The 22,934-nt window shown below is 49.9% G+C and overlaps 1 protein-coding gene across 6 annotated transcripts in view; it reads right to left on the bottom strand.

The window, feature by feature from the left end:
• Positions 1-11,506: 11,506 nt before the first annotated feature.
• The window catches only part of TOM1 (target of myb1 membrane trafficking protein), a 48,392-nt gene continuing 36,964 nt past the window's right edge, over positions 11,507-22,934 (bottom strand). For 2 of the 6 annotated variants that reach the window (XM_072655866.1, XM_072655871.1), the window contains 5 exons: positions 17,958-18,033; positions 16,558-16,611; positions 14,619-14,678; positions 13,018-13,060; positions 11,507-12,621 (listed from right to left, as the gene is read on the bottom strand). In XM_072655866.1, the coding sequence (XP_072511967.1) occupies positions 12,485-12,621; positions 13,018-13,060; positions 14,619-14,678; positions 16,558-16,611; positions 17,958-18,033 (370 nt within the window). In that variant the 3' untranslated portion in view covers positions 11,507-12,484. The remainder of the gene's footprint in view (positions 12,622-13,017; positions 13,061-14,618; positions 14,679-16,557; positions 16,612-17,957; positions 18,034-22,934) is intronic. The other 4 variants (XM_072655870.1, XM_072655872.1, XM_072655867.1 and 1 more) reach the window with 3 other exon arrangements.

Below are 22,934 nucleotides of genomic sequence, written 5' to 3'. Positions count from 1 at the left end.
TTTATATATATGCATTTGAGTTCCATATATATACATATATATGTATGTATTCTATTCTATGTTTGAAGCATTTAATTCCATCAAAAGTAAAGTACAAGCAAAGCTTAGAGAGATGTAAGATTCCTGGCTCAGCAACAAGGCAGATGAAATTCAGTTTTATGCTGATAGTAACAATCCAAAGCGCTTTTCTGATTCCCTGAAAGTTATTTATGCACTAAAAACCTATGGTGCATCACAACTACTCAGTGCTGATGGAGCCACATTGATTAGTGATAAGGACATGATCCTAGAGAGATGGGCTGAACACTTCCTAGTGTTCTCAACAGACCATCATCAATCAATGCTGAGGCAATTGACCATATACCTCAGGTTGAAGTCAATCCCTCCTTAGCTGAACTTCCAACTGAAGAAGAGGTTTTGAGGGTCATTAGGCTCCTTTCATGTGGCAAAGCACCTGGTGCTGAGTCTATCCCAGATGAGATTTACAAGGTAGGGGGACCATTGTTCATACAAAAACTGACTGAAATTTTCCAGGTTATATGGCAAGAGGAGATTATCCCCCAGAAGTTCAAGTTCAAGGATGCCTCCATTGTCCATCTCTGTAAGGGTAAAGGGAATAGATTGTCCTGTGACAATCACAGGGGGATCTCTGTCTTAGTCATTGCTGGCAAAATTCTTGCTAGAATCCTTCATAATAGGCTGACCCTTGATCTGGAGGATGGTTATCTACTTGAGAGCCAGTGTGGCTTCAGAAAAGGTCAAGGAACAGTCAATATGGTGTTTGCTGCCTGACAACTCCAGGACAAATGACAGGAGCAGAACACAGGTCTGTACACAATGTTTGTAGACCTGACCAAGGCCTTTGACACTGTTAGTCATGAAGGCTTATGGAAAATTATGTCAAAATTTCGTTGCCCAGAGAAGTTCATCGGTATAGTATGTCAGTTTCATGAAGGCATGTTTGCCCAGGTTCTGGATAGTGGACAAAGCTCTCATGCCTTCCCAGTCACCAATGGAGTGAAACAGGGCTGTGTGCTTGTTCCTATGCTTTTTAGCATGACATTTTTAGCCTTGTTGTCAAATGCTTTCAATGAGGATGAACACAGCATCAAAGTCAATTACTCTACTGATGGTAAGTTCTTCAATTTGAAAAGGCTACAAGCCAAGACCAAAGTGGAGGGAGTGTTGGTGCATGATTTTCTGTTTGCAGATGATTGTGCACTCAATGCAGCCTCTAAAGCTGAGATGCAACAAAGTATGGATCAGTTCTCTGCTGCCTGTGCTAATTTTGGCCTAATAATTAACACCAAAAAAACACAGGTGCTCCATCAGCCACCACCACACCATCCATATGTGGAACCATCAATTGCAACAAATGGAGAAGTTTTGAATGCTGTGGATAAATTCACTTACCTTGGTAGTGTACTCTCCAGGGATGTACACATTGACAGTGAGGTTGATGCATGCATTGCCAGAGCTAGCTCAAGTATTTGGGATGCTCCAAAGAAAAGTTTGGGAGAGAGGAGGTATTAGACTGACTACCAAACTGAAGGTCTACAGAGCCATTGTGCTGACCTCATTGTTGTATGCTTGTGAAACATGGACAGTCTACCAGCACCATGCCAGGAAACTGAATCGCTTCCATTTGAACTGTCTTAGGAAGATTCTGAGGATCACCTGGCAGGATAAGATACCAGGCACTGAGGTCCTTGCTCGAGCTGAACTGACAAGTATTCAAACTGTGCTTCAGAGAGTGCAACTCCAATGGGCTGGCCACGTTGTTCAAACACAAAATGGATGATTGCCAGAAAGACTTTTTTGGAGAACTCGCATGGGGCAGATGATCACATGGTGGCCAGAAGACAAGATATAAGGACACTCTCAAGGTCTCCTCTCAAGAACTTTGGATTTGACTGTGCAACATGGGAGACACTGGCACAGGACTGCTCAGCATGGCATGCCCACATCAGAAAGGGTGCTGTGCTCTATGAGCAAAGCAGAATTGAGATAGCACAAAGTAAACACAGGATGCACAAATTTGGGATATTCACATATTCATACGGACTATCTGTGCCCAGTCTATGGTAGAGCATTCTGAGCTCGTATTGGTCTAGTCAGCCACAGTCAGACATATTGAAATTTCACTTTATCATGGTGATGTCATTTTGGTCCTCTTCAAGAATGAAGGACAACAACCATTTATACATGTATTTGCCTTCCCAATATATGCATTCATATGTGTGTATACGTTACCTATATTTGTATTTACATATCTGTATTTGAGTTCTCCATATATGTAATTGAGTTCCCTATTTGTATTCATATATGTATGTATTTGTGTTCCCTGTATGTATGTTTGAATTCCCTTTATTCGTATTTATATTTATGTACTTGCATTCCTTATATATATACTTGTGGGAGAACACACTGAAGTCAGTGGTGGAAGTGCTTTAATGTTGCCTATCGTTTTATGCTATTTCATTAAATACCTTTGCTTTGGACCAATTGTCCTTTGGCTGACTATTAAAGGGAATCACATTGGTAGGGGCTCATGAGCTGTGGTTTTTGGGGATGTGGACCAATAGAACACTCTGAACCATTCTCTGAGGGAGGGGAGAAGACGAGGAAATGCCATCAAATGTACACATGGGGCTCTGAGAGGGGAAATGACTTGGGTCCAGTATCAATGTAGTGGCAAACTAGGCTAGAACTCAGGTGTCTTGGACAGTGGTTCAGAGCTCTTCCTCCGTTATGATACTCATACTGGTTTAGTGGAAAAATCTTAGTGAGGCCAGTCCTAAGGGGAAGGAATAGGGGACTGGTTCTGCACTTTATCCATAGAATGGAGATTTAGAGGTCATCTTGTCCAATCTCCCTCTTGTTACGAACGATGAACCAGACCTAGAGAAATTCATTGATTAGCCCAAGGTCTTCCAGGTGATGCGTATCAGAAGTAGAAACAGAATTGCTCACTGGAAAAGCATTTACCAAGTGTCTCCCACATGTCAGGCACTGGCAGCGTAAGGACTAAGAAGGAAACAATCTCTGTTCACCAGGTGCTTACATTCCCATGAGGGAGACAGAAAGTTCATATGTAGGTCAGTCTGTCTGCATATCTGTTAGTCTCTCTCTAAACAGAGGTTGATATATATGATAAATACAAGTAATAATGATGGTAGCAGAAGTGTTAATAATTGTCATCAGTCGTATCTGACTTTTTGTGACCTCACTGGGGTTTTCTTTGCAAAGACACTGGCATAGTTTGCCATTTCCTTGTCCAGATCATTTTACAGATGAGGAAACTGAGGCAAACAGGGTGAACTGACTTGCCCAGGGTCACACAGTAAGTATCCGAAGCTGGATTTGAACTCATGACCATGAATCTTCTTGACTCCAGGCCCAGAGCTCTACCCACTGCACCACTGAGCGGCCCAGTAATAGTGATAGTGGTGGTTGTTTATACGGTGCTTTAAGGTTTGCAAAGCATTATATGTGTGTATGTATACATACATATACATGTATACACATTATACTATATATGTATATATACTACATCGACATAGATGTGTGTGTATATAGCATGTGTACATACTTACACACATACATACATACATATGTGTGTTTGTGTATTCTCTTTTGATCTTCACAACAACCCTAAGAAGTAGGTGCTATTATTATCCCCATTGTACAGATGAGGAAACTGAGGCAAACAGAGGCTAAATGACTTACCCAATACAGCTATAACTTGTTTGAGGCAGGATTCAAACTCAGGTCCTCCTAACTATAAAGTAGTTATTTTAAGTAGAAGATAGTTACGGGGAGAATCCAGGGAGAATCTTCTCGCAGAAGATAATGCTGAGTTGCATCTTAAAGGAAGAGAAATGAGGAAGAAATGCCTTCTAGGCTTGGGGGAGGGAGAGGGCAAAGGCACTGGAAGGGAGGTGGAGTTTCCTGTGTGAGGAACAAAAGAGAAGGCTAGCCTGGCTATCTGAGAGGGTGGGAGTGTGTGTGTGTGTGGGGGGGGGACCAATATCCTGTCATGCTGGAAATGCAGTTTGGGGCCAGGTTTTGTGGCTTTTAAAAAAAAGAGTGTTTCTTTTGTTCTACAGGCAGTAGGGAGCCATTGGAGTTGCTTGAGGAGTGGAGTGATGTGGACAGTTTTGTGTGTAAGACAGTTCACTTTTTTAGCAGTATGGAGGAGGTACTAGGGAGGGAGGGGTTGGCAAGGAGGCTGTTGCAATAACTAAGAACATTTTAGCCACAGGAGTGGGGAGAAGGGTGTGAGAAGCATGGAATCCATGCAGGGGAAGAGACCCAGAGCCCCCACTTGTGCCTGAGGGAATCTTTCTCTGCTCTGCCAGGGTTAGAGCTCTCTAGAACTCCGAGCCATTCCGAGGATGTCTGCTTTTAGGGCTGGAGGTTTTCCGTCTCTAAAGGGAGGGCGTGGGAGATGATGTCTAAGGGCTCTAAAACCTGTGCTTGCTGACCAGGCTTCTGCCCACGGTGGGGTGCTGCTGCCATCTAGTGGTCAGCGAGTCTCAGGCCCTTTAGAGGCAAGACCTGGCTGGGGAGGCCTTTATGATATTGCAGACAGAATCGTAGCATCATAGTGACAGAATTTGAGCTTGTTTTTGTCTTTGTGTCACCAGTGAATAAAACATGAGAGGCGCTTAATAAGTTCTGGCTGGTTGGTTAGTTGACTGAAAGAGCTCTTAGACATCGTCTAAAGCAGGGGGCCTTCCCCCTTTTTGTGTCCTGGACCCGGTGAGCAGTGATAAAACCTATAGGTCCTTTCTCAGAATCGTGTTTTTAAATGCTTAAAATGAAATGCATGAGATTACAAAGGAAACCAATTATGTTGACTATATTCATAAAAATCAGGGAATCAGGCTGAGTCTTATATCGAATTAAACCCCTTCATTCCCTAGAGAAAAGCTCTAAGGCCCAGGAAGGTCATTGCTGTTTCAAAGCTAAAGTAAGTCAGAATTTGAATCCAGGTCCTGTGACTCCAAATCTCTTTCGTTTATCCTCCTTGGTATGCCTTCAGAGCACTGGGCATATCACAGATGCTGTAGATGGGTAGAGACTTAAGGAGACCCTCCAGGGGCCCAGAAGAGATGAAGGAAGGGGGGGCTGGGGCTCAGCAGGCTGAGCTAGAGGTGGGGCCATCCATTAAGGCAGAAATAGTGCCAGAGACAAAGAGTCAGGGCTAAAGGCAGTGTTGTGACCTGAGAGCTTGTGTTCTTGTAGTGGGAAGGACTTTCATGTGTAGGATGGATAAGGGTCCTTCCAGCTCTCAAATGTGGTGGTTTCTCTGACCCAGAGCTTAGAATCCAGAGCACAGGATAGGTAGAGAAATTAGCAGTCAAAGACAGGGTGTGGTTAGAAGGAGAGGCAGGATCTGGGGAGGGATGCTTGTGGTATTTTTCCTGGCAGTTTGGGGGCTGGGAGGAGAGGTGAGCTAAGTCCTTGGTGGTATCCTACCAAGTTCCTGCTCTCTCCCCCTCCCCCATCCATTCTCTTTGCTCTCTAGACCACTGCACCAAAGCTTGGAAGGACCCGTCCCCCTCCCCTGTCTTGTAACTCCAGTCCAAGAATGGATGAGGTGGGGAGGGCTATGGTTTCTGTGTGGGGCTGGTGGTTTCCAGCCTCCCCTCCCTGCTGGGGCCCCCTTCCTCAGCTGCCTGGCCTCCTCCAGCCTGCAGCCAGGTGCCAGGGGGCCTCCCCTGGGGACTCCTCCAGGCCCCTCTGCCTTGTTCATGGTGGCCAGGGCAGGCTCCACCAAGCATCTGGTTCTACTTTAGTCTGGAGGGCTCACTTCCTGTGAGCTGTAAAGTGAGCCGTTGGTGGGAGGTTTAAAGCAGTCCTGGGCCCCAAACCCAGGAGTCTCCAGGAAACCTGAACCCTCTCTCCCTCCCCCAGGCCTAATGGTTTCCTTCCACTGGCTCAGCTTTCTCAAAACACACCAGAATTTAAAGAAAAAGCACAGAAGGGGGTCATGGGATCGATTTGATTTAATTCTTATTAAATTGAACTCAACCCGTGTATATTAGGCACTTGTGATACACAAGCCTAGAGGCAGCCTGACTTTGTAAATAAAAAGATTCAGTTCAAATCCTCCCTCTGACACACAGAGGCTGTGTTATCCTGGGCCAGTGCCCTCAGGATGTTCTCTGAGACTAAAAGTTGCAGAGAAGCTGGCCTGCATTGGTAGAGGGAGTCTCCTCACTTCCGTGTGTCTTATGCTGCTTAAATTCTGATTTTAGTCCCTATTCCCATGAGCAAGGCATTGGACTGGAGGTTGGGCCTCAGTTTCTTCATTTGTAAAAGGAGGTGGTTGGGATTTGATGACCTCAGAGGTCCCTTCTCTACCTAGGACAAAGTGTACATCCATAGAGAAATACAAACTGTATCAACAAGTTGACCAACAAGTATCCTTGTGCCAGGTACTGTATCAGATGCTGGGGATACCATGTATTTGCCTTCTTCCTACTGGGGTGACTTTGGACAACCAGGCTAGATGATCCATGTCCTGGCCAGTTGTAGGCCCTCATGGCCTCAGTTCAAGGTGGGGCTGTTTGCTAAGTACTTCAGCTTTGGGCAAGTCATCTCCCTTTGCTAGGTCTGTTTCGTGCTTGAGTACTCGGTGCCTTACCTCTGAGATGACCTTCCATTTAAACTGTATGTGTTTTCCTTGTATGTAGTTGTTGGCATGTTGTCTCTCCCACTAGATGATGAGCTCCTGGAGGGCAGAGACTCTGTTTTGTCTTCCCTTTGTCTGCCCAGTGCACATAGTAGGTCCTTAAGGCTTGTTAGCTGATTAAAGATTTTGGAGTGACTAGCTATAGTAATACACCCATTTATCTTATGGTAAAATAAGTAGAAAGCATAAGTTATGGAATCATAGTTCAAAGGGGGCAGAACCTAGAGTCAGAAGATCTGGCTTCAACTCCTGCATCCAACACTTACTGGCTGTGTGCTCCTGGGCAAGCCACCTCTCTGACCCTTTGTTTCTTCTTCTGTAAAATGGAGGTCCTAATTTCCCCACCTACTTCATGAAGATGTGAAGAATGTGATTTGCAAACTTTTTCTGATTTGTATTTTCTCCTTAATCTAACTATATTGATTGTTTGTGCAAACGCTTTTAATTTTTATATTACCAATAGTCTATTTTTTTTTAAATAATGTGATTTGCAAACCTTAAAACATGAATACAAATATCCATTATTGGAGCTACAAGTAACTGGAAAAAGCCTCCATATAGCACGGAGAAAAATTGCCCCAAAGCTCTTGCATTTTGCCCAACAAGAGTCTGTGTTGTGGTTCAGTTGTTTCAGCTGTATATGACTCTTTGTGAGCCCATTTGGGGTTTTCTTGGCAAAGGTACTGGAGTGGTTTGCCATTTCCTTCTACAGCTCATTTTCCAGATGAGGAAACTGAGGCCAACAGGGTGAAGTGATTTGCCAAGGGTCACACAGCTAATAAATGTCTGAGGCCAGAATTAAACTTGGATGTTCCTGACTCCAGTCCTGGCACCTGAGAGTCTCAAGACACTCTAGCATTTTGACATTTCAGAGCTGGAAGGGACCTTGGAGATCATCTAACCAGAAGTCTCTCATCTTACAGACAAGGAAATTGAAGGCCGTGTCCAAAGTCAAGAGGGAAGTTAGTGGGAGAATCAGACCTAGGACTCAGGTTTCCCAGGCCAGTACTTTTGACTCCCAACCCAGTACTTTCCACAGTGCAATGGATGATGAGCATGGATCAAGGTCCAGTCCTCTGATTTTACATTTGAGGAGACCGAGACTCAGAGAAATGAAATGACTTGTATAAGATGACTGAGGACTTAATGAGCAGACTCAGCAACCAATGTCAGCTCCTTATTCTGGCTCCAGAGCATTCTTGGGTCATAGAGCCATAATGAATGTTGACTCCAAATGGATTTGCTATGTTATTTGGTTTTTTGTGGACAGCAAATCAGATATGGTAAGGTGTGTGTCTTTCTGTATAGGAGGTGAGGAAGTGAGCGTGTGGAGAGGCAAGGGGTACTGGTAAAAGCTGATATGATGAAACCAAGCCCATCAATCACCAAGCATTAATTAGGTGCGTTCTGTGTGCCAGGCACTGCTGGGGCTAGGAACTCAAAAACAAAACCTCCCTCATGGAGTTGGCCTTTTGTCTACGAGGTAAGGAGAAGCCAGGAGGGATGATGGAAACAAAAATGTTGTGATCTCTAAGGGTGATGATACCAATGAACGCAGAGATTTCTAGAGGCCAGCCAGCTCAATCTCTCCTTTTACAAATGAGGAACCTGAAGCGCAGAGAGTTTAAATGACTTGCTCAAGTTCTTACAGCCAAGAAGTATCAAAAATTGGATTTGAACTCAGGTCTTCCTTACTCCTCTCCCACACTCTATCGACTATGTGGATGGAGGGCTGTAACGAGATCCAGAACATGGCTCTGAAGCTGAAGTGAGAGGCTTGGCTTCCAGGTTAGGGAGGTGATAACTCATTGAATTTTGTCCTGCTCAGACCATGACTGGATTACTATTCTCTGTTCTGGGTGCCATATTTTAGGAAGGACCTTGCTAAAGTGGTATAATGGTAAGGGAATTTGAAGATTTTCCCTGCCCCTTAATAGGCCCATGTGACCTGCTTTGAGCTCTGGCCCAGCCCACAGCCTGAGTCACATGTCATGGTGGGAGGAGCAGGAAGGGTGCAGCCTGAAGAGGGAGTGGAGCTGAGAGAGCAGAGCAGCTAGCATGAGTGAGAGAGGGAGTGATTTTGTCTAAAGGAGCTTGTTCAGTGAGGTTAATTGAGGGAAGACAGGGATGGCCTAAGGGATTACCTATTGGTAATGTGTAGAAACTTCTTTGTTATCATGGTGGAATTGATTTTCTGGTATCTGAATAAATACTTTGGTTTTATCTTTAAGGAACAGAATTTATATTTTGGGAATTTACCCTGGAAATACACATGCATATCCATGGTGGCTGCTGTGAGTACCACATTGGTGTTACTAGTAGCATTTGCAGGAGGACAATTAGGACAGCAAAGGGTCTTGAATCCATATTACATCAAGGTTGGCTGAAGGAACTAGGGATTTGTAGCCTGAGAAAGAGGACTGGGGGCAGAGGGGATGATGACTCTTTTTCAACTATCTGAAGGATTGCTATGTAGAGAGGAGTGATACCAAATCTGGAAGGGGGAAAGCTGCAAAGAGGCAGACTTAAGCTTGCTCTGAGGAAGAACTTTCCAACAATGAAAGCCATTCCCGAGTGGAATGGGTTGCCTTGGGAGGTAGTGAGCTCTCCTACATCAGATGTGTTCAAGCAGAGACGGAATGTCCATTTGAAGACTCAGTTGCTGAGGAGGCTTTCATTCAGGTGAGGGGTGGATGGGATGGTCTGAGGTCCTTTCTGATTCTTGAGACTGAGACCCTCTAAGGGAAAGAGGGACCACTACTAGTGTAGGAGTGAAGACCCTGCCCATTTCAGCAGCCCCAACTACACTGTTAAATATAGTAACTCATGTTCCTCTTGAGGTCCCAGGATTGGGAAAGTCTGAATGATTTCCAGAATTCTGTGATCACTACGGCAGGATGTGTGCAATAAGTCTTTAAGTGTCTATTTCAAAATAGCCAAATGTAAAGAAAAATCATGACATTTGAGGCTAAAAGAAAGCAATTTTTGATTTACACTTTAGATTCGTGTAATGTGGGCATCTCATTCAATGGTTGCTGCATGAGAAGTTAGATGATGGTTTTGCAGAAAGTGTTTCACTGACAGCTACAGGAAGATGTGGGTTTGAATCTGTCTAACACATACCAGCTGTGTGGTCCTGGGCCAATCAGCTCATCTTTTATTGCCTGAGCTACCTCTGCAGACTCGCTGTCACAGAGCAGGGGCTGATCTGTGTTGGTCCAAGGAATTCCCTACAACAATGAAGCCAGAGGCCCGATTCTGAAAAGAAGGGTCCTCCACTTTGTGTACCACAGACCCTCTGATGGTCTTCTAAGGATGTTTTTAATGCACCAAATACAATACATAGGATTAGAAAGGAGACCCATTCTATGGAAATACAGTGAGCAAAATTAGAATATCTCCAAGTCTAGACTTTTGGGACACCTTGTATCCAAATAAAAAGATAGCTCATGGACTCTAGGTTAAGATCCTTGATAGAGGACTCACAGAGAAGGCCTGTTGGAAAGTCCCTTAGGACCATCGAGTCCAATCCCTGATAATCTTATCTTCTACCATCTATGACAATGGGGGTCCTACCTTTACTTCAAGAATCCATGTAGCCTTCACAGAAGCTAGGGATTCTGAGTCAGAGGTCAGAAAGAAGTGCACTTCAGGCATGAGAGAGTGGAGGGGGGACTGCCATGGATGAGAAGCAGGTCAGGCATCATGGTGGGACCACAGGGCCCTTGGAGAGGAATGATGTTCAGTAAGGCTGGAAAGGGAAGCTGAGGCCAGGTTGTGAATGCCACAGTAATTTGTACATGACCCTAGAAGTAATGGTGCCACCAGAGGCTGATGGGTATGGCAGTGATCTGTGCTTTTGGTGGCTTTGTGGAGGCTAGCAGGGGCAGGTCTAGATCAGAGGGGATGGAGGCCTGAAGGTGGCTGTGGAGGTGGAGAGGATTGATGGGATTCGTTGGGAGGGTACAAATGACAGTTGGTTACTGAATGATTTACCACCAAGACTCAATGCCTTGCCATTGACTTTGCTGCTGCACCCTGAAGAGCTGGGTGGGTGGGGTCTCCCCCTGAGAATGTGAGGACTGCCTGACTTTTCTGTCTGTATCCTCAGTACCTAGCACAGTGCTTGGCATACAGTAAGTGCCAAATAAATGCTTTTCTCATTATAGCATGTCAGTGTTTGTTCATAAACTTCTTAGGCTGGAAGGATTTTGGAGGCTCCTCCCCAAATCAAGAAAAACTCCTCCACGGTATTCCCTGCAGATGCTCTCTGCTTGCAGAGCCCCAGGTACGAGGTGCTCAGTGCCCACCAAGAAAGCCCACTCGCTTTGCACGCATGTAGCTCAGTGGAAGCTGCTTATCATTTACCTTGTCTTTTCTATTCTCTTCTGCTATGAGACTCCTGCAAAGGGAGTTAAGCTCTGATGTGAAGGACCCAGGGGCAGGGGGGGGTGCGGTGGGAGAGGAGAAACTGGGGAGAGCAGGGTGTCAGCAGGTGCTGGGTCCAGGGAGGCCTGGGTGAGCTCTGAGGGCCACGCCTTGTCTACTGCAGGCTCTGTCGTCCTCACCAGCTGTATGACCTGGGACAAAGGGTCTCCAAGGCTCATCCTGGGCAGGAGGATGCCTGGCTGGCTCACCTGCTTGGGGTGTGATCATGTCAGGCTCAAGGGGCCACTGGGTGATGCTCGGAACTCTCCTGAGCAACTCTGGCTCACATCCCAACCCGCTTACCACCATCTGGGATGGTCTTTGCCCTGTTTAGGTCTCCCTCCTGAGGGCTGAGTTAACAAAAGGATGGAGGCATTGCTTTTCCACCTTTAATATGGAATACACAAAAGGCCAATTTCCCAGTTACATGAACAACTCCGAGTCTCCTGGCCCAGGTAGGTCCTCATTTCTTTCAACATGTGTGTTCTTGGCTGCCTGGTGGTGGGGCCCTGCCCTGGTGTTAACTCCCATTCTCCAGGAAGAGAGGGGACACAGGTGGGTAGGGCAGCTGTCATGACCAGGGAGCTCTAAGGCACAGCTGTCAGACCTGGCCTAGGGGGGCTTGCCCATGAAAGTGCACTTGCTCTGCAGGGACCCCTGGTGCCTTCACTTGTGAGCTTTGGTACCTGGACTTTGTGCAGCTAGAAAGGGGCCCACGAGGGCCTCTCTCATTCTGTGGACTGAGGGCCAGGGTCAGCCTGGGAAGGGAGGAGTTAGAACCGTGTGTAGCATTCCTGGGGGCTGGCAGGAAGGGGGACCGATTGTCCAACGGCTGGATCACAGGACGCTTGCAGGACAATGCTGGCCCCACCCATTCTTGAGGGTGAGCAGGGATGGAGATCCTCAGAGAGGATTGAGAACTCAAGCTAAGGGCCAGGGTGGGGGGCAGAGAAGGCCACCCTGGAGAGAGGTACATGGAAGAGAGATGCCCTGAGAGAGGAGGGGGCCAGAGGAGATCACAGAAGCGTCAGTCTAGAGGTGGAGGCTACAGGAAGAAGCAGGCATTCAATCATGCCACAGACACTCAGGAGAGGTAGTGGTTGGAGGGGGAGGGGAGGAAAGAGGCCAGCCAAGCACCCTGCTCTCCTGGTACCAGGCCACCCACCCCGGCCCCTGGTCTTGGCCCAGACCACGCTACTCCTGGGATAAAAGCTAACAAACCCCCCCCCAAAGCAGCCTAATTGCCAAGGCTGGAGAGGAGGCCCAGTTGGTCCTTCCTGTCCTGGCCCCGGCCTAGCAGGTAAAAGAAAAGGGGCCTCCAGTCCCCTTGTGCAGTGCCCTCGAACACAGGGCTCACAAGGCAAAGAGGGAGTCATCGTCCTTGTCCTTCTTCTTCTGGGGGGCTGAGCGGGGTGACCCTTCTGGAGGGCTGGGCAGGGTGGGGAGTCTCTCGGCAGCCTTGGCTCGTTCTTCCAGAAATTTGTCAAATTCTTTGAATAAAAAGAAAGAGAGGAGGGTTAAGGTGGCCAGGAGACAGAGTGCCTAGTGTCAGGGAGAAGGGCACACTGGCTCCAGAGAATGAGGATGGACTCAGAGCTATTTCCTCCCAGGAGAGGGGTGGAATGGGGCATATGCTGTTAGAAGTGATCAATGCTTTTGCCTAATGGTTCTGTTACAAGGGAGGCTTGGAGTGGGATGTCAGTATTGCAAAGGGGCAGCAATGCCCAAAATAGCATTGATAAGATGTTTTCTTTTAAATAAAGGGAGAAGGGGGTAAATTTTATTCACTGCAAACTGAAGAATTTTCTTAAAAGAAAGAAGATGCTCATATGGGTGTGCCAAGAAAGGAGGAAAAGGTGGAGAGGAGGAGGAGGAAGGGAGACCACTACCTTCGCTGGTGACCCCCTTGGACTCCTCTGCTTCATTTCCCTAAGGAAGAAGGAAAAGGATCATGGGATCGTGGCGCGTCAGCTGAGCTCACCCTCTTCATTTTATATCTATGTAGAGAGGAGCTGGGCCTACTCAAAGCCACCAAGGACATGAGGGGCAGAGCTGGGACTCGGCTTCTGATCTGCCTCTGGGATCAACCCCCCATGCACATAGAGGAGCCCCCCCCCCCCCTGCCCCTGCCACGTCATCCCCTACAAGCATGTGTCCGGCTTCTTCCTGAAGACCTTCAGTGTCGGGGACCTCACTACCTCCCTAGGGACACCTCAGCCCTTTGGCCAGCTTTCACTGATGCCCAGAATAAGGAATAGTGGGAGAGGTAGAAGATGAGCCAACAGCCAGTGACCATAAGGACACCCATCCTTCTCTGGAGTCATTCCCTGGATCCCGGGGGATGCTGGAGGATTCTTCCTGCACTCTCCCGTGGCATACACTCTTTGGTTTCATATTCAAAGTCCTTCCCATCCTGGGCCCAACCTCCCTTTCCAGCATCCTCTCTATTCCTTGCTCACCAAGGGCCATCTTCCACCTCTGTGACTTTGCCTGATGGGCTGGTAATGGCCTTTCTCCTCACCTGTCCACCCTGCTGTCCCTCCCTAAATCCTGTGTGCATATTCACACATATTTACTCTTCATTCAGATTTATACATTCAGATTATACTTAATACAGATTTATACCCCATTACAATGTAAGCTCACTGGGCTGCAGGATTGTTTCATTCTTTGTACTTCGTGGCTGATTGGTTAAGAGAAGAGGGATGTGATGGTTTGGGACAGGGCAGGAGGTGGGCTCAACATTATGTCTCAGTCAAGACCCCAAGGCCAACTTCACCAGGGGAGGATGGAGCCTTGGCACCAGAGAGCCCTGGAAGTCTGGGTATGAGGAATGCAAGGGCCCTGTTGCCTTCTCCCCTTCTCTTCAATCCTGGAGTTGGCACGGGTGCCTGGGGGCCCTCTAGTCCAAATCATTTGTGAACAATATATCTGATGCCCTTCCCCCCCTAGCCTGTGCTGGTAGAGAGGAGGGCCCACAGCCCCCTGAGGCTCTCAGGAAATATCCCCTTCCCCAGAGCTGAAATCTGTCTCCCAGCCCTTTCCAGCCTTTGCCCTGTAAAGTCAAGTGGCCCCTCTTGCTTAGGCTGCAGACCTCCCCTGAAGGGAGGCTCCCCACAGGGCTCTGTCTGCTTGTCTCCTTATGTGTCTGGGCCTCAGTTTCCTCAGCTTTAAAAGGAAGGGTGGGATTAGATGGGTCCTTCCCCTCCCTTCAGTCTTCTTCCACACCCCTCCCCTCTTACACACCTGACAGGCAGCTACCCAGCCCTTCCCCTGCCCCGCTCTGACCCAGCATCCTATGAGCCACCTCCTCAGGCTCTCCCTGCTCTGCCTGCCCTTTCCTTCAGCTGCCTGGTAAGGGTTCTCCTATCCTTCTCATGGTGAAATGGCAGGGGGCTGGTGGTCCTGCCCCTGAGGAGAAGATGAGGCTCCTCAGGCTCTGCTGCCCACACACTTGGGGCTTGACTCAGGGGTGGGGGCTACTTACCACATCGGTGGAGAGCCACTGCTCAATGTCCTCCATGAGGGAGGCCTGAGTGACTGGGATCTGGAGGACAAGGAGAGAGACACATGTGAGCATAAGCCATGGCCCCTTGAGAAGTCTCTTGCCCACGGCCCCGCGGGTGACCCTGAAAGCACCGTCCATTGGTCAGAGCATGGGATTGAGACAGGACACTTGGGCCCTGGCTTGGCCCTACCGTGTACTGGCCAGGTGGCCTGGGGCATGCTGACACCTGGGCACTCTCAGGTAAGGAGCCAGGCTGGCACCCCTTTCAACTTGGAGACTCAGACTTGTCTAGAGCTCCCGTCTCCTGTTGGGTTGTTGTTTGCCCAAGACACAGTGAGGAAGCCCACCCAGGTTAAGAAGTAGCAGGTTAAGGAGTGTTTAAGAACATAAATAAAATTACAATATAACATAGATAATGTTAATTTGTGGTTGGTGCCACTGGACTAGAGGATAAGTGACCCGCCTAGGGGCCCTCAGCCAGGACATGTCAGAGCCCTGCTGGGATAAGGTTCACAGGAGGGTCCTGGAGGAGTTCTTCCTCCAGCTCACAATGTTATGGGATGGGGTGTGGCATGATCCTGGCAGTAAATGGTCGGGGGCTTCTGGGTGTCCATGGAAAGCTGGGCCTGGGGAGTCTTGAGACAGACAGGGAGTGGCAGCCCAAGCCCAGTGTAGGCCAGTGGGGAAGACCCCTTCTCCTCCAGGGTGCTCCCTTCAGGCTGAGGGGCTGTTGGCCAAAGGGGTGAGCCCCCACACCAATTGCAGCTTATGTGTAATGGCCACCCCACCTCTGGCTGCCGGTTCTCTGACAGGGACACCACAAACAGACTCTCTGCCTTCCCATATCTGCTTCTGAAGGTTCAGAGCTCACAATGGGATCTGACATGGGGCTAGAAGGGATGGAAGCATTATGACCAGGAAAAACAAAGGTTAGCTGCATGTCCACAGCCAATGGCTGCTGCACAGGAGAGACGGCAAGGAGCTATGAAGGGGCCGGCCTTTCTTCATAAACCATGGCTAGGAAATAATGGAGAGAAAGGGGAGAGGGGAAAGACAGAAAGGAAAGAAGAGAGGGAGGGAAGGAAGAGAGGACAGAGAGAGAGGACAGAGAGGCAAAGTAGGGGGCAGAGGGAGAGAACAAAGGAGAGAAGCAGGAGGAGAGAGAGGGAGAGAGAGAGAGAGAGAGAGAGAGAGAGATGAGAGAGAGAGAGAGAGAGACACTATGGATTGGGATGGCAAGGGCAAGTGAGGTAAGGAGAGAGGGAAAAAAGGAAGACAGGCAGAGAGAAGGATGGAGAGGGAGAGATGGAGGAAGGAGAGATAGTGATGAATGGGGACATTCAGCAAAAGACTCAGAGAGAGAGGGAGAAAGGGAGGAGAGAGACATACACAGACACACACATACAGAGATCACTTGTTCTCAACCAAGCCCTCATCATCCCCAGGCTCCGATAATCGCCAAGCACTATCCCCTCCATGGGCCATCACACCATCACCCCAGAATGGTTCAGAAAACTCCCCAGGGCAGAAGGCACAAAGGATTGGAGCTGAGCAGCAGGGGCTGTCCTGGGCACCATCGGCCACAGGGGCCCTTCCAGCCCTACTGTCCTTGAAAGCCCCACCCAGGGAGAAAGCTCTCCCCAGGGCTACTCCCAGGTAGCCTAGGCCTACCCCCGAGGAAGCCCCAGAAGCCCAGGTCTGCAGAGGCAGAAGCAGAAGAGCCTTATCCAGCGGCAGCAGTGACCAGCAGCCTGAACCCTTGGGCAGCCTGCACCCGCCTTCCCAGCTGGCAGAAGAGCAGCATAGGCATGCCCAGATGAGAGGAGGCTGCTGTGGGCTCTCTGTCCCTTTGCTGCTTCTTTGCCTGGCCATGCCCCCAAAAGCTCCCTTACCCTGGGCTCTCCCAGCCCAGTCTCACCATTCCCTGATTCGTCATCCAGGCGCTGAAGGCCTCCTCATTGCTGCCTTCCATCTAGTTGAGAAAATGAGCACTGAAGGCTGCTGCCACAGGGCAGACAATGGGCTAGGGATCCCCAGGAAACACAAGTCCTCCCCTATGGGGAGAGTGATTCAAGACACCTTACTGATTTTTAAGGAACGGGATAAGGGGGTGGAGGAGAGGGGGCTGCGCCATCCCCTGGCCCCTTCACAGAGGATGTCTCAAGCTCTGAACAGTGAGTGTCTTGGTCCAAGGATTCAAATGGCTCCGAGAAGTGAGCTCATAGGCTTTTGGGACACAGTACATAAATTCTGGGGCTGGCAGGCTCTGAATGAGCCCAGGCTGATGCGAACTTTGACACAATCCCAGAGGTCATTTCGTCCAGTCTTCTGCTCTCTTCTCATAATCTCCATGAGTGGTTATGGACAACCTCTCTGCTTGAATACTTTTAGTGACAGGATGCTTACCACCTTTTGAAGAGCTATCATCACCCTCCCCCCACAACAGAAATCACCAATATGATTTCCTTTTAGGAATTATGAGGGTCCTTCAAACAGGAATGGTAACACAGGTTTCATTAAGAAACCGTAAGAATGCCTGGGATTCTTCCTTTTATGAAATCTGCCACGCCCACCATGACTGTGCCCCCACACCCAACACCCAAGATACTGCTCGCACCCCAATCCCCTTGTGGCTTGAACCACATGTCTGGGTGCTTGATTCAGTCTGGACATTCTCTACTGTACCGAGCTGGGTGAGTCTGGGCAAGTCACTGAATGCCTCACATATTCTGCCATGATGCTTCTCATCTGGGTCCTGCCACTAACAGCTGTTCCCTTGGTTTCTGTTTCCTCCCTTGTAAGATGAAAGGGTCTGCCCAGCTGACGCTGGTGTCCCACGTGTCCTTGGCCCTTTCCCCAGATGGTGAATTGAGTTGAGCTAACCCTGTCTCCTCCCCAGCCTCCCCTACTCAGAGCAAGAAAACATGCCTCAGTTTGCTCTCTTAATGAGCTAGGGCTGGGACACAGAAAGTGGGGGCCTGCCTGGTGGGCCCCAGGCCCGAGTATGGCTCACATGAAGGCGTGATTGGCACCAGCACATCTGGCCCTGAGTTCTAGCCCAAGGCTTCCTCACAGAATCCTCAGTTTAGGGATGGAATTCTGGGAACTAAGGAGTCTAATCTCCCCATTTTAAAGATGAGGAACCCGAGGCCCAGAGAGCTGAGGGGACTCACTCAGGGTCACACAACTTGTCAGTGTCCTGTGACCTCCCCACTTGGCCATCCTGTCCTATCTGTGATCAGCCAGTGATCCCGGAGATCCAGGAGAACACAAGCTTTCTGTGCATAGGGGCTGTTTGGGTTTTGCATCTGTACTTACTGCTCCAGTGCTCTGCTGCCGGGCATCCAGGGCTCCCGCCAGTCCATCCTTGGCCTGAGGGGCTTCATACTTGACTCTGAAAGAGACAAATGGGGTGGTTCAGGATGAAGCTAAGCCCAGGCTGGGAAATGAGGGTGACATGAGCCAGGGAAGGTGCCACAGGGGCCCACACAATCTCAGCTGATGTAAGACCTGTGGGTGTGGGGTATGGATTGCCTCAGCCTGTGTCTTCCTGGGCCTCACCTCCTTCCTCTGCAAAATGGAACCAGACCCAGTCCTCACCCACTGGGATGTCTGGAGGCAGGAAGTCTAAATTCTGCCCCAGACACTTATTAGCATGGAGACCCTAGGCAAGTCCCTTCTCTCTTAACCTGTAAAATGGGAATAAAGATAGCGCCAGCCACCCAGGGGAGACAATATTCATACACGTCTGACCTGTGGCTGGAAAGAGAGGGGAGGACACAGATGGAGGCTTCCCCTCAGACCCCATTGCCAGCGGCCACTCCTGGCCCAGCCTCTCTCCCACCTGCCATCCCATCAGCTCTGCCCTGGTCCCTGGCTCTGCTGGCTCCCCCTGAGAGCAGGGCTTGACTTATGTTCTGTGTTCTCAGGATGTTAATAAATGCTCGTCATTAACCGATTCATCCAGCTGCGGGCTGCCACCCACCTCGACCTGGCCCCAGAGCCTCATATTCACAAAGCAACCAGTGACAGGACGTTGGTCCTGGGGAACCTTGACCTGTGGACCCCAATTCTTCCACTCAGGCTCTTTCAGCAACAACACCTGTAAACCATGGAGCCTCCTCTGCAGGACAAGCTCAGATGGCCTCCAGAACCAGCCTGACCCAGCCCGTTGGGCCCGGAGGAGGCTGCCTTCTCTCTGGCCACAGGACTGGACACCTATTGCTGGAAGGTCCCAAGAAGAATCACAGAGGCTGGGAAGACAGAGGAGCTGCAATCTGCACCTGTGGGGGGTGTGCTGCTACTGGTGCGGAGTAGAGTACAAGTCACAGGACCACTTTCCTTATTTTATAGAGTACTAAACAGGTCCACAGAGGTTGGGGGGCTTGGCCGGGGGCTCACAGGTCACCCTCATGATGCCATCAGGTCTCTTCGAGAATGAAGAATGAACAACATCAACAGGGAAGCAGAAGGGCCGGGGCCAAACCTTGGTCTCATATCCAGCTCTGCTGCCCCTGGGCCCACAACCCATCAAAGGACCTACCAGAGCAAGGTCTTCTCATCCTGCGTATTCGGGGGGCCAACACAGGAGGTTAGCCCCACTAAGGCTGCTAGAGGGTGCCACAGCACTGAGTGTTGGGCCTGGAGTCAGGAAGACCCGAGTTCAAATTCCAACTCTTGATGACTATTAGCTGGGTGACCCTGGGCAAGTCATTTAACCCTGTTTGCCTCAGTTTCTCATCTGTAAAATGGGGATCACAATAGTGTCCACCTCCCAGTGTTGTGGGAAAGCATTTAGCAGAGTGCCAGGCACACAGCAGGCACTATACTCCCCTGCTCCTCCTCTGGTTCCACCATTTACCTCCATTTCATCTACATCATTGTTCCCATTCCCTTCATCACGTGCCTCCTCAGCACTGACCCACTGGGACTCTGCCCAGGGTCAGAGGGATGGACTCCCTGAGGAGCAGGGTGACCTTGCACAAAGCAAGGCACTTTCCTTATCTGCCAAATGATGGACTGGATGGCATCAGTGGTCCCCTACCGCTCCGGGGCAGGACCCAGGGGTGAAGATCACAGAGGCTGGCTCAGCAGGGGACTGGAGGTGGAGGCAGGAGGGCCTGGGGTCAGACCTCATGGCTGATCCTGATTTAAGCTGTGGCCATGGGCCACTTACCTGTTTCCTCATCTGCAAAACGCTACAACTTCAGAGAGTTACTGCCAGGTTCAAAGGCAGATGTGTACGTAGAGGTCTTAGTGAACCCTTAGGTGACAGACAGATGTTACCTACGTCATTATTAGGACCTAGAAGGCAACAAGAGGCCTGGCAGCATCCATCAGTCAGTCAGTAAACATTTGTTAAGCGCCTACTATGTGCCAGGAGCTGGAGACGCAAAAAGAGGTAAGAGACAGTCCCTGCCCTTGAGAAGCTCACAGGCTCATGCAAGCAAATCTATACCAACAAGCTACAGAGGGGAGAACAAAGACGAACAGGGAAATGTTTCCTGTAGAAGGTGGGATCTGAGTTGGGACCTGAGAGGCAGGTGTCACTATTGTCCCCATTTTACAGATGAGGGAACTGAGGCAGCAGAGAGCGAAGCGATGTGCCTGGGGTCACCCAGCTAGGAAGCATGTCTGACGCAGGATTCTAAATCATGTCTTCCTGCTTTGAGTCCAGCCCTGGGAGACGGAGCAGCCTCACCTGGGAGTTTCCAAAGGAATAACAACATTGCTCTAATTCCTGTCATTGTTTTTATCATGATTGAGTCCCAGGGTGCTGAGTGACTCCCATTTTCCTCCCTCCACACCCCAGTGAGGTGAGTCAGTCCATTCTCTTGGCAGCATTAAGGGGGTGGCTAGATCCAAGCCTCTCCAGATGGGGGCCAGAGAAAGTGTGGCAGAGGCTGGGAGGTGACCGAGACCCTGCCTTCCAGGGGACAGGGAAATGAGGAAGAAGACAGACACTGTTGTGTCTGAGAGCAAGCCCCTGGGGGAGCCAGGGTGTAAGTAACTACAGGGTGGGAGAAGGCCATATAGCTTCCCTGGCATTTCGGGGAATCCAGACTGGAAGGTGTCTGGCAGATAAAGGCAGACTCCATCCAGTGAAGAGCAGGCCACAGTCCAGTTCTGGGCAGATTGGGTGGGCTGTGGCTGATCTACGTGAGCCTCTGGACACAACCGACACACGACCTACACAACCCAACACTCTGAGTGACCCTGTGACTACCAGATCAAGTTAAACACTCCTGGCTCCCAGGCACAGCTGAGTTCATTCTGATCTTAAAGGAGCCTTGCAAATAAGTTATCCTCAAATCCCAGCCAAGGTCATTGAGAAAGAACTCACCAAAGAACTACTGCTGGGATTCTTGCTGCCTGTCCTGACAACCACAATGCATTTTACCTCTGGGATGTCAGTTAGGCAAATCAATCCCAACCTCTCCAGGCCTCAATTTCCTCAGTTGTCAAATGAGGGCTGGACTAGAGGTGACTGGCCAAGTCACTGAGGCTCAGCTCGTTTTACAGCAGAGAAAAGGGAGGCTGAGCTGGCACTTTTAGCCCACGGCTCTTCCTGCTAGACCACACTTCCTCTAGTCCAGACAGAGAAAAGAGACCTGTAGCCAGTGCCTGCAGACGCTCATGCTGAAGGGGTTGCAGGACTTGCCTTCCCTTTAGAAAGGCAGACATCAGTTCACCAACAAGCACACTGACTGTGTTCCCTACAAGCCTCACTGTTAACCAAGACGTGGACCTACTGTGCGCCCCATGCCCCAGCTATTCATCAAGCAGCATATCATTTCCTCCCCACCCTCCTCACATCTATTGTGAGCCCTGTGCCCTTGCTATCCACCAAGGAACACACTCTTATTCCCTTTCCACCCTCCTCAATACTACTATGTGCCCTGCACCCTCACTGTTCATCGAGAAGCACACCTACTGTGCAACCTGCCCCCTTGTTGCTCCTGCCTTCTCCATCTGCTCCAGGCTGCTGTCCCAGCAGGGGAGGGTGCACACTGTACGCACATCACTTCTCAGGGGAGAGGGAGGCCATGGTGGTTGGGGATCCTCAGGACCGTGGGCAGGCTGCCTTTAGTGGCCAAGGAAGGCAGGGATGGGCGAGAGAGGAGAATCACAGCCTCCTAGTGTGGTTGAAAGCCGAGGGCCTGGGCCATCTGCGGTCAAACTTGTCAAAGAAGTCCTTGTCGGTGAAGGGGCCGCCATACGCGATGGCATGCAGGATGAAGTAGAGTGCAGCCACCAGGCTGCTAATGAGCAAGAAAGGTAGGAAGGGCCTCAGGTGCCTCCAGCACTGCTGGGCCCACATGCCCATGCACAAGCAGAGAGATGAGCTTCAGCTGCTGCAGGCCACGGGGCTGAGTGCAGGGAATAAATAGCAGATGCTCCTTAGGCAGAAAAATCTCCTGGGCCCTGCCAGATATATAGGGCATGCGCTTCCCCTCCCAAGCACAAGCCAGCCAATGGGTCCATTAGGGGGATGGGGGACAGGAGCATGAGCGACAGGTCAGGTTTCTTCCATATTTCCTCCATTCCATGGTAGCAGAAATCAGGGCTTTAGAAGGCTGGTAAAAACTCCCCTACCTTTAGAGGGGCCCTACTCCCCACCACTGTCCCCAGGTCTGTCAAGGAGCCAGTGCTTCCTCCCAATGATGTGACCCTGGGTAGAGGTGGTGGCATAGGGAGAAGTGGGGCTGGCTGAAAGTTGGGGCATTGAGCCTAGGAGGTAGGGCAGCAATCAATCAGTCATACTGTCTTCAAGATGATGGAGTGAAGGCTAAGGCCAGGCTGGGGGGAGGGGCTGGACAGGCAAGAAAAAATACAGAAAACAGAGACCATGAGTCAGGGCAGGCTGGAGGTCAGAAATGAGCTTCAGACCAGGATGAGGACAAGGCAAGGTGAACAGTCAGGCATGAGGAGCCCTGGAATCACCAACCTCTGGGACGGAAGAGACTTCTGGGGCTGCCCGAACAGAAACAGCCCATTTGGGTCATCCTTGCCAACAGACCACCGGCATTCACTGGGGGACCCCAAGTGAGAGGTAATGCCCATTCCCTCTCCCCCACTGGGGTAACTCAGGCCATTGAGCAAAGCTTTTCCTTCGATCAATGTTAAATCAGACTCTTGAGTCCCAACAGAGGCCAAGTTCAACCCTGCCATTTAACAGATGAGGAAACTGAGGCCCAGAGGCATGAAGATTCTTTTCCAGGGTCACAGTCAGCGTGGGTCAGGCAGGACTTGAACCTGGGTCTTCCTGACTGAGGCCAGCTCTCCACCCCTTCT

The sequence above is a fragment of the Notamacropus eugenii genome, chromosome 3 (genome assembly GCF_028372415.1).
Source record: "Notamacropus eugenii isolate mMacEug1 chromosome 3, mMacEug1.pri_v2, whole genome shotgun sequence".
Taxonomy (NCBI): domain Eukaryota; kingdom Metazoa; phylum Chordata; class Mammalia; order Diprotodontia; family Macropodidae; genus Notamacropus; species Notamacropus eugenii.
This window is presented reverse-complemented; position numbering and strand designations above follow the sequence as displayed.